At 37.9% G+C, this 12489-nt stretch overlaps 1 protein-coding gene across 1 annotated transcript in view; it reads right to left on the minus strand.

The window, feature by feature from the left end:
- Positions 1-12489, minus strand: part of igdcc3 (immunoglobulin superfamily, DCC subclass, member 3) — a 74837-nt gene that overhangs the window by 12221 nt on the left and 50127 nt on the right. The window contains exons 3-7 of the mRNA XM_077228672.1: positions 11051-11195; positions 10800-10930; positions 10576-10713; positions 5091-5249; positions 2990-3155 (exon numbers count right to left, since the gene is read on the minus strand). Coding sequence (XP_077084787.1) covers positions 2990-3155; positions 5091-5249; positions 10576-10713; positions 10800-10930; positions 11051-11195 — 739 coding nt within the window. The remainder of the gene's footprint in view (positions 1-2989; positions 3156-5090; positions 5250-10575; positions 10714-10799; positions 10931-11050; positions 11196-12489) is intronic.

The raw sequence follows: 12489 nt of genomic DNA on the forward strand, positions 1-12489 counted from the left end.
CTCTTCAGCATTCTGGCCAATACTGATACTGTACAATAGTTATTTTCATATTATGGCCAGTAACAGATAAATAGCTGATTTTAAGAAAACTAAAGTGCACAAATACACACAACTGTTACCATAGTTGGATGTGCACCAACAGACTCCAAAACACAAGAACCGTTTTCTTCAAAAGATTGTAAGGGTTAAATCTGTGATATAATCTATTGCTCTCTATTTAAGTCAGTGCCCTTTGAATTAGTATATGGATGATGGAAAAAGTCATCTAAACCTTAAAATATATATTATTCATCTAAACCATATATATATATATATATATATATATATATATATATATAAAAGGTAGGCTAATATGCAAAAAATATCAAAATTAGCTGATACCTATAAATAAATAAATAAATAAATGCTTATATTGGCTAATAACTAATATGGTGCTGATACAATGTATTTTGTGCATTCCTAACATTCGCCATAATTATTTTTAAAAAATTATTTTTAATTACATTAGTAATTATAGTCAGTATTTTCTTGTTACATACAATAACTGATAGCTGGCTGATATACATTTTTTTTCACCACTATTTTGTCTAAATAAAAAAAACAAAAAATAAAACACTAACATCAATCATTTTAAATATTTTAAGTGAATTTAGGTATGACTACATTATAATGTACACTATGTGTGTGACCAACAGCAGACAAATGCATAAATGTACACATACAGTACATAAAAAAGCAATGCTATATAAATAAAAATCAATCTAAGCTCCTGCTTCTAGATGTTCCAAATTCCGAATTCATGTAAAAGTCATTGTGCATCTCAGTGGAGACCCATGAGAGCTTGAGCATGTACAAAAGAGAGGTGAGAGCAAAAAGACCGGCTAATGGGTTTGCACATGTCAAGTGTGTACGTTTATGTCATAATAACACCATGTCTAGTGCTGATAAACAATATAGTTGACAATATAACACCATAAAGGTGAAATATGAAATTGTTTTCAATACTCACTCTTATCCCAGTTTAATGCACAAGGACACATATAAACAGTCCATTAATAGGCTGACCAAAGACTGGAAACATTAAGGCACTTTCAAAACATTGTTCTCTAAAGACAGGTGTGCTATTATTATTCTAAGCAACCATACAAATATTTGTTTGTCAAACAATTGTTGAAATGGGTACATTTCTGCACAGATTTATCGAAGAGAGGTGTGTAATTACTTTTCTAAGTGATCAGAATTATGATTCTAGTGGTGGACATTGAAATGAGAACCACAGGTCTGTTCCTGTACTGGAACCACAGGTCTGTTCCTGTAGCTCAAACAGCAGACCACGGTGCCAGCAATGCCAAGCTCATGAGTTTGATTCCCAGGGAATCCAACTTTTAATGAAGTGCAAGTCGCTTGGATAAAGGTATCTGCCAAATGCATAAATGTATTGCACACAAAAAGTAGCTGCAGCTAGGCTTTTTGGCCAATAAGCAATCAACTAATAATCACCCATTACACCCCAGCAACCACCAGAACACCCTAGTAACTCCATAGCAATACTCGGAAAACATTAGCAACCACATAGCAACTCTCTGCCCACTACTCCACTTTATCACTAGTCAATTAGCTAATGGTGTGAGACTCAGAGATTCCGACTGATCCATTCCTGCGCTCTCTCTACGTCTACCTGCTTGATGCCGGTCTCAGCCTTCTTGTCTTTCCCAATTTATTTATTTTAGCAATGAAATGTCTCTCTCCATCTTTGCTGTTATAAATTTTAATCGCAATGAAATTGATTTTCTCTCACACCATAAACATGCTCTTTAACCACAACAAAAATCCCCGGCAATAAAACATTTATAGCGATAGACAAGGAATCACGTTTCATTTCCAAAGACATGATCGTAAACAAAACAGCAGAGGAAAAAAAAAAGAATAGCACAGCAGATAAACAGAAAGCGTAGTGTCTTTCATAGCAGACACAGCCCGTTAGATCAGAAGAATGCAGGACAATGTATCATATAAGGACCTCGACTAGTGCCGTCCTAACATGGTTGTCATAACACTATCTAGGAGAGGACAACCGGCAACATGGAATGTCCTTCAATGACACAAACAGTGGGCGCCTTCACTAATGCCTTCTGTAAGGTGACTCCAAATGTAATAAATGACAAGGTTTAAGTTCAAGTACAAACATTACTAAAACTGAAATAAAAATAAAGCTAAATAAAATAAACATGACAAAAGCACATAACAAAATTACTTTACAATGAAATAACCTAAAAATATAAAACATTTAACATTAATAAATAACATGATAGTATATAAATAACATTCAAATAACATTGATCTCATAGGCGAATTTGCAGGTGGGACATGTCCCCACCATTTTTTAAAATCGCTGCACAGATGTACCCGAAACAAAAGAAACATCTTCAGCTGATTAGCAATTTATTTGTTTGTGTTAAAAAAGAGGTGATCTGGCACAGGAATGTGTTGTTTTTGAAATCATGCTGAGTGCTCGTTGCTGCTGTTATCAATGTCGGAAGGCAACACTGTTCTCCTGGCGCTTGTGCAGTCTCAACACAGACGAGAGTTTCTACGAGCGCAATCTATTGCTAACCGTTGCGGAGACTCACTATTTGTCCTGGTGAAATCACAGAACAAAATGCACATCCCTGCTCTTGATATACAATCACTGATGAAAATCTTTGGTTTTAATGAGAAAACAAAAAATAAACGGGCGGATTAGAACCCAGAACCTCTGGCACGCTTCTACCACCAGTCCATTAGGACACACAAATCATTAATGCAGATCTACGTATTTATTCATTAATGTAAATACTCTCGTAGATATAAGCCTATAAGTAGATATAAGGATGAAACTATCACATTAAACATAAATTTACATATAACTCAATGTAATACTGAAATTGATTTCTGGACATCGTAATGTTATTTTTTGTGCATTTATTATTACTGGACTTTTTCAGATCACCTGTTGTTGTTCCTGAGTTTGACATGGCCATCGGGCTCTAAGATCTGTCCATTTTTCAGCCAGGTGAGCTGGGGGACTGGCTCACCCCGGGCCAGACAAGTGAAGATAGCAGTGGTGCCCATCGGGCGAGCAATGGACTGAGGAGGCTGCACAAACTCTGCTGGGGCTGTAGACCGATAGAGAGGAAGGAAAATGAGAGACAATGAGAAGTCAGTTATTGCCAATACACAACATGAGTTTGTTGAATAAAAAAGGCTTGAAATTTCTGAAACCTCAGTTTCTGCTAGAAAATTTCACTAAAAATGAGCCCAGTTTGCTCCTTTGCACTAATGTTCCCAACTTCACCCGGTTCCATTTACATATGTCACGTATATGCTATCAACCGTAATATAAATTTTTGAAGATAAAAACCACAGTGCACACAATGCTGAGAGAGAGAGAGAGAGAGAGAGAGAGAGAAGGAGGGAGAGTGTTTACGGGGCTTTGGCTTCATCACATTTATAATGAATATATTGTGACAGCAGTGGGTGGTAACAGGAATGAACTTAGAGAAAGCATCAGATTAACTCAATTAGAGAAGGCCAAAAACAGATTTCACAGGGCCAGAAGAGGAAACTGACAATCCATAAATGACACAGTGTGAAAATTAAAATAGATTAAGTACTGCAGAACAGATGTGGGGGTCTAGGAAGGGATATTGGGACCACAAACATCTTCTACCAACCCAGAGGCTTCTGCTGCCCCCAACATCACCAGATACCCCCCTCCTTCTCCTCCTCCTCCTCCTCCTCCACACTCGCTCACCACATGTTAATACTGCCAACTGACACAGACTTCAGCTAATCCAATAGTCCTTTACTACTTAATTAGGACACATTTAATCTGGGAAAATTTGAAATTGCTGACTGATTAGCCACAGTTCGCTCATTTGTATCTGTTTTAATTACCATAACACCATTACTCGTTCTGGGTGCAATGGCTTTAATTATTAAAGTCCTTTTATCGCAAGTGTTGATCCTGCTCTCAGTCTCTCTCCTGTATTTTCAGTTACCAGCTTTTCTCAATAAATAAATAAAAGAGGTTGCTAACTGCTCTCAGAGGTCCGTCCAGTGCATATCACAGCCACGCAAATTAGTGCTCTCTTTTTACTTTTCTTATCCCCGAGTGCACGAGAGAGAGAGAGAGAGAGAGAGAGAGAGAGAGAGAGAGAGAGAGAGCAGAAGAGAGAGAGAGAGAGAGATAGAGAGAGAGATAGAGAGAGAGAGAGATAGAGAGAGAGAGAGAGAGAGAGTGGGGGATGGGTTGAGGCACTGAGTATTGATACACCATCAGAGACACCTCTTCCTTCTTTTCTTATCTCTCTGTTTCTTTCACTTATTTCTCTCTTGGGATTTTATTCCCCCCACCCCCAACCAATTTTTACATTACCTTTTTTAATACACCGGTCTTACTCTCTTCTCCCTCTCTCTCTTTAATGTAAATGAATTGTATTAAGCAAAGGCTGCTTCACCATCTGGCCACTAAGATCATATCAATTCTCAGCTACCCCTACAAAGGTGCTCCGGCTATCATGGATACTTTACACCAGCTGAGATTCAGTCACTAACTTCTAAGGCAGTTAGTAAAAGTACTACTAAAAGTAGTGATGCTACTAAATCATTTTTCTTTAGTGTACTGAATAATACAATACACACAATAATTCAGTTGTTAGCTGAAGCTAACTTTTCAAGCTACTTTTTCTCCACATACTGCTAATGTGTTTATATATTTGGGAAGCTTTGAAGCTGAGACAATAATCAAACACACACTCCTAAACTGTCCTAAACTCAATTCTGTGAAATATCTGAAGGTTCCAAAACAAAATCACCTAGCAACCATGCAGTAAAATCCCTGGTAGTACCACCAAATTTGGCAAACACCAAATCAAAACCCATATCTATAGGAAAAATATATATTCATTCAATTTTTTCGACGAAAATTTACATTTTTCACTTGTTTTGTCTGTACCTCCTAAGTAGCCTGTGCGCATTCCAACTCATTTTGCCAGCATGGGTCACATATAGTTTTGTGAAGGTTTTTTAATTTTTTAGAAAAGCCTCACCTTGCACAACAAGACGTCCCTGAGCAGTTCTGCGCACACGGGTTCCTGGTTTGTTGGCCGCACAGACGTAAATGCCAGAATGTTGAACTCTGACATCAGAGATCATCAGGTTTCCTGTTCCCAGTACTTGGATACCCTCAACTCCTATTGGGCGACCATCTGAAAGAGAGATGAAAGCATAGAGTTGACAAAGACAAGGGAAAGAGGTCATAAAGATCATTTCAAAGAGAATTAAAGAGATCAGTAGAGGGAATAAGATAATTGGAGAGAATGTAGAATCACATGATTATCCAGCCATAAAATCATTTCCTGCCCCATAGGAACTAAAAATAAATTTAACAGGACAACAGAAGCATGTGATGAGCCTCCGGATTTAACAGCACTGGTTAAATGTGACTAATTATGAAGTACAAAGCCCTATCCCTCGTTCTGCCCTGGGGCAAAGAATATCTTAATAGACAGGACAAATCTGAGAAAAAAGAGAAGAGAGAGAGAGAGAGAGAGAGAGAGAGAGAGAGAGAGAGAGAGAGAGAGATGGAGAGAGAGAGAGAGAGAGAGAGAGAGAGAGAGAGAGAGAGAGAGAGAGAGAGAGAGAGAGAGAGAGAGAGAGAGAGAAAAAAACCCCATACATCTCCTAGAACTCACACACTTTCTATATGAGCAATGAATCTCAAGAGCTACTGTAAACTTTATCAGTCTGGACCATCTCACTCACTAGAGCTATAATTGGACACTCAGTGAGGAAAAGTGCTAATAAAAATGAACAGTACCTCTAAATACATCTTTGATTCATTTCACTGGCCTATCAGGTCTCTAATTCTGTTTTGTTAATGTGCCTGTCAAAATTACATAAGACCCAGTGTTAGATACTGCGGCAGGATGCAGTTCATGACACCAGATTTAACTGACTGGCATCAGTTGTGAGGTGCACAAACATTTCTACTTATCATTCAGCAACTGATTGGAGCTTCTCAATCCAGTTCCACACAGTGGTAACACTCATCTGTATTTAGAGATACAGGCTTTTAGTATTTGTGGGTTGATTAGCATGCTTAACAAAATATCACAGAGACTGACATACAAGGAAGTAGTTGGGGTTGACCCAAGTCAGGATATCCCCATTCTTAAAGGGACAGTTCATCTAAAAATTAAAATTCTGTAATCTCATGCATACTCAAGACATTCCCGTCTTTTTTTTTGCAGAACAGATTTTTTTTTTTTTTTTTTTTTTTTTTTAGGGATGATGTCACTGCGCACATAATTTTATCGTTAAAAGGCTTGGCTACTGTTTCAAAAAATGAACAGATCAAAAGATTTTAAGGTGGTCAAGTTGGATTTTGGAACATGGTAGCATGGTAGTTTTTGCAAGTCCAATGCAGTCTTCCAGGTATAAACCAGGTCCTTCACCTAGTCAACAACTTGATTGCCGTAAATGACCAGCTTGAACCAGCTATAAACCTGTGTTGTGAAAAGTTTTGCCCTCTTTTAAAATGCAGGCATATCAGTACTAAAACTTTAGACAGTACTAATGGGTGAAAATTACATAACTAAAAAATGTATATAATAATAATAAAAAAATTTTTTCCCCAACAAAAATACCTACAGCAAATGAACTATTCTGTAGAAAGATAGGTACATCCTTTTATACCACGGGCTGTTTAAATACTCGATTCTGATTGGCTGGAAGGTGTGCAGTAAAACCGTTTAATGCACAGGTAGTTCCAGTCAGTTTGATTACAGTTCGAAATTAATCCGCTACTATAATCATTGGTAACCATAGTACCACAGTTACACTTGCAAAAGTTTATTTAGGTAGGTTAAATGGATGATTTTTGCATATCAATAATCGTTTAATTTGTATGGTGAATATGGCAATTTTGAGAAATGGGCCCAGGCCCAAGACGAAATAGAAGACTTGGAGAAGACGTTGAATGTCTAAAAGCGGCACAAAGAATTAACACCGACAGAGCTAGATAAGATCGATGACGACAAAGATGAGGTCAATACGAAAAAGGCAACTAAATGGGCAGTTAACACTTTCAGTGACTTTTTGCGCCAAAGACAGAAAAATTTTGATTTCGAGACCTACTCTGCTTCTCTTTTAAATAGACATTGCGGGAGCTTTATGCCTCTGTTCAGTCTACCGCTGGACGCAAATACAGTGTTGCAAGTTTGATGCGTCTCAGAGTAGGTATAAACCGTCACATTACAAAATACAACATTATAAGTGATAAAGACTTCAAGTCAAGCAATGCCATCTTTAAATCAGTTTTAAAGCTCTACAGGCAAAATGGAAAAGACACCAGCGTTCATCATCCGCGTATTAACGTTACTGAGTCTGACTTGGAGAAAATTAGAAATGCACCTGCACTCTCCCCTTTCACACCCACAGGACTTGTAAGAAAAGTTTGGTTTGACATACAGCTGTGTTTTGCACGGAGGGGAAGAGAAGGAAACCGTAACCTATCAAAAGAGTCTTTCGTTCTCCGGCAAGACGAGAATGGGAAAGAGTACCTAACCCTGGCGCATAACCCAGAGACACAAACCCACAAGGATCCCACCGCATCGGATAGGGAAAATTTACGAGGATTTAGGTTTGCGAGCCCCGGCGACCCACTTTGTCCCGTGGACAGCTTTAAAAAAATATCTCTCAAAGTGTCCAGAAAATGCCGGAGCGTTCTAACGTTATTTGCATCCGAGACGCATCCCTCTGTGCAAACTCGAGAGCACCGAAATGTGGTTCACCAGGGAGCCGATGGGGCTCAACTACCTTGGCAATTGGGACTCTTTCAGTTCTTTGTCTCTCTCTTTTAATAATGAATTTAAATAAATGTGATAATTCATTCAAATAAAAGCAATCCAATGGCTCTACTTTATTTAAAGCGGACGGAGTGCTAGAACTAACGAGCAGTAACTTAAGAAAATAACCGTCATTTTTACACGTCTGTTAAAAAATTACACTGTAAACATCAGTTACAGCTTTAACTTATTTTTAACTTGGCAAATAACCGTGGTATAAGCGGGATAATCCACAGCTAGCCATGCATTAAAGGATTTTAATGCACGACGTAGAGGCAACCACACTCCGCTTCACATCGGGTGGTTCTTCGCCTCTACGTCGTGCATTAAAATCCTTTAATGCATGGCTAGCCGTAGATTATCCCTTACATATTTGGTAGCTGGTATTTTTTCACTTTGCAAAAGTAACTTCTTGCAGGCATATACATCAGTCTCTTACATGGATTTTGAAAATGTTCTGTATTTTATTCCTATATGTAGAATTATGAAAAGAAGAGGCAGCAGCAATTGTATTGAACCTAACAGCAAATCTGCGATCAATGCGCATTATTGTATTGTTGTTGCTTTGTGTGAATATCATTGGGTCTCATTCACTAAGCATGCATATGCATATGTGCATGAAATCTGCCTATGAACGCTTTCATGAACAAATTCACTAAAATCTTTCGTACTAAAATTTATTCTAAATTTACGAAAAAATATAGGAACAACTGAAACCACACATAAACAAAAAGCATACTCTGTGCGGCAATATAATCTTGTTAAAAAGATACATTTCATCTTATCACGACTATAATTATATTATATTATAGTAGCAAAAGGGGATAGATTTCAGGTTACAGGTGCAGATGCCCAGAATCTATTTCCCCAGGACAATATTTTTGTATTACATTTTACTGGCCAGACCTTTCTCCCCATAACAAATGTTTGCACTTTCTGGTAGGTATGAATCAGCAAGCATGCATGCTTGGTTGTGTGTATTAGCGTGAACTAAACTTACTGGCTCCTAAATAAGATGACATAAATGCAGAATGGCATTAATCACTAACTGTAGGAGACGTATCACACTCATTACTGAGCTTAGCCTTGATTTGCTCTCGCTGTAATCTAATCCAGCAAAATCCCATTGTTAGCAGTTAATTCCAGCAACATTGCAGAAGGTAATATCCACAATCTGATTAACAGCCGTTACAGAAAGACACCATCATTTACATTCTTAATGGGAGAATCACATTAGATAATAGCTAGGAGAGCGAGAAAGAGTTCAGAAACGGATTATAATACAAGTGTGGGAGTCGCTGTGAAATCTTGCTTGAGAGAGAGCAGTTGGTGTGGGTCGAAGAATAATTCTAAGTAGGTTACATTCACCTCAAAATTTAAAGATAGTTAAATTTATAGATAGTTTCAAATGCTTATTTAAATACAAAGATCAAATTGCACAGGCCTCAAAAATGACTAGATTTAAATGTATGCAAGAGGGACACGCACACACTTGCACAAATACAGACACATTCCAACATAAAACGACATTAATCACCCTACAACACCACTTTAGAAGTATAGATGAGACATTTCTTCATTAATCCAAAGTAAGATAAGACAGACAGATGTGGCAAAGAGCGTTCAATGACCAAAAATGTCTGAAGCCATTTCAAGTGTGTGGCTTCAGAACTCTGAGCACGCTTAAAAATAAATGAGCTATTTTTCACACAGAAACCAATCTCACTGTACAGTATCAGAATGTTCGATCTGTAATATCCATCTCTTAGCGAGAAGGATGGAAGAGTATTTCTTTCACCATTCCAAACCATTTGGCTCCAGTAGATTGGAGTGTAAATGGCTTTAATACAGCAGCCAGTTTATTTTAATAGGGCCATATCATCTAAAACTGAATGTTCTGGATTTTTGGAACTAAAAGAGTTTGATGATTAATATATTTTAAAATGAAATTTATTCCTCTGATGGCAAAGCTACATTTTCAGCAGCCATTACTCCAGTCTTCAGTGTCACTTGATCCTTCAGAAATCATTCTAATATGACGATTTTGTGCTCAAGTAACATTTCAAAAATGAAATGAAAACACTCCCCCTCATATTGCTCCACACCTGTACGACTTACTTTCTTCTGCACAACATAAAATAATGTATTCTGAACATTTTTAACAACACCATGAAAGTCTATGGGGTCCAAAACAACATCAATGGATGAAAAAACTAAAATATCTATTTTCGAAAGATCACCTTTATGTTTCACAGAAGAAAAAGTCATACAGGTTTGAAATGGCATGAGGGGGAGTAAATGGTGCCAATATTAATTTTTAGTGAACTACTCCTTTAATTCCAACTAAATTAAGACATTTTTGGTGCAAGACATCTTAACTAAGTGAACTTTAAGGAGAAAGATAGTATTATCAATAATTTAGGATATGACCCCTTTTAAAAGAAATCTTTCCATATATAGATCGACACATTTTCTCTGATCTTCGTCCTCCATCATGTTACATTAGCTTGGTGGAGGAGATTTTTCCCTTTTCTCTTTTTCAGTTGATTGGGTAATGGGTATTTTATAGTCAGTGTGCAGTGGAGAGCATATTAAAGCTCTTTGCAGCATTCTTACTGGAGCGGAGGTGGGTTTTGCTCTGATAACCACTCAAGGCAATTTAGAGAGAAACTTAAACGAGTCTTACCCAGTCTACTCCACGAAACGATTGGACGCGGGTAACCCGTGGCAACACACTCCAAGATGGCAGTCTGGTGAACTGTGAGGGTGAGGTTTTCAGGGCCCACTAGGATCATGGGTTCTTTGTAAACAGATGACTGGGAGCCTTCAGGAAGAGAAAGGTAAAGCAAATTACAGAAAGAAAATGATGTGGAAAGACTCAAGAAAGTGGAGAAGAATTTCTGAGCAGACCTGAGACTGTGAGCTGCGCTCCTGCACTGTGTTTGACTCCAGCACTGTTGTGGGCAACACAGCAGTACACCCCACCATCCTCAGGGCGAACTCCTGTTATCTGCAGCACACCCGTGGGCAACAGAGTATATCTGCACAGAGACAGACATAGACAGGCCCACAGTGAGAGGGAGACATGTATATGTTCTAACAACACTGGGCACATCCCTTCAAATGTCTTTGTGTGGAATTGTGTGTATTTACGACGCTACCTGTCATCAGAGGTATCCACGGGTCGCCCGTCTCTTTCCCAGCTGATGACTGGCTCAGGCAGGCCATGGATTTGGCACTGAAATCGTCCAACACCTCCCAGCTCTGCACGTACAAAACGTGGCTGCACGTGAAAATCTGCCATTGCTGATGACAAAAGAGACAGAGAGATTGCTTTAACCCTTGTACACAAAGAAGGTCATTCACATACCTGCAATTCAAAATACCACCATTTAAACAATGGAGACAATATAGGAGAAATATGCAAACATTCACAGTTTCTCAAAGTGATGAAGTAGGACAGAAACAAAGTGACAGGTTCCGAATATGTAAAATGTCCCACCACATCATACTGGAACTTTTTTCTTCCTAAACTTCTCAAAACAAAGTGATAGAATACACAGAGCAGGTCCTGCTCTGATCTAGTCACAAATTCAGAACCACAATGATGAACTGAAGCTGCTGTAAGAATGACGACACTATGAAATACTTTGTATATTTCTGATTAGTGCGTGTTTAAGTATACAACAGAAATATCCAATACCAATTTCTTCAACAAGTTAAATGGATTGATTTTGTTTAATAGTTTGGAGAATACACTAGCATTCAGCAAAAGTTCATCAAGTTCTTTATTCAGCAAGGATGTTTAAAATGTATTGAAATATTTATGTATGTAATAATATCACAATATTACTCTTTTTTTCTATACTTTTGATATTAATAAATGCAGAATTGCTGAGCATAAGAAACTTCTTTCAAAAAACATAAAACAATCTTACCAACCCCAAACTTTTGAATAAAGGTGTATATACTCGGCATCCTATGTTTCAAATAAGATTTTTAACTTCCTGTAAAATTCCTTGATTGAACCCCTTTAATCTTGCTTTTTTTTAACCAGTGTTTCCTGTATATACAGTATGTCTGTATATGTTTGTAATATATATTGATTTGACGCATTGTGAGGTCTTAAAAAGTCAACTTAGATTCTCCTTCACACTCTAACCATTCAATTCCTGCATCCACTTTAAGGTCTTATAATACAGTCCCATGCAGAGAAAACCTAGGAAAAGTAAACAACAAAACCAATCATTAACACTTTCAGTGTTTGTGTGTAAAAAACAGCTTTGGGGTCTTACTTTCATAACTCAAAGACATGAAATCAAACTACAGGGGGCATCTGCATCTGTCCATGGTCACTGAGTACCAGAGAAAGTGTGTGAGTATTTTAGAGAGAGCATAAAGGTGTAAAGAGAATTGTTATTTCAGCAGTCAGACACCACTCAATAAAAGCCCATCCATCTGCAGGAGAAGAAAAGACTGAAGCAACCAGTTTACAGTATGATGACCAGGATTTGGACGCTTACAGATCCGTGTGAGGGGGCGATTATCCCAAGCCCCTCATTGGGCTGCAGCTCACATAGTGTGTCCCGAAGGAGCTCAT

The sequence above is a fragment of the Siphateles boraxobius genome, unplaced genomic scaffold (assembly GCF_051911475.1).
Source record: "Siphateles boraxobius isolate OS27281-9 unplaced genomic scaffold, OSU_SipBor_1 130, whole genome shotgun sequence".
In the NCBI taxonomy this organism is placed as follows: Eukaryota; Metazoa; Chordata; class Actinopteri; order Cypriniformes; family Leuciscidae; genus Siphateles; species Siphateles boraxobius.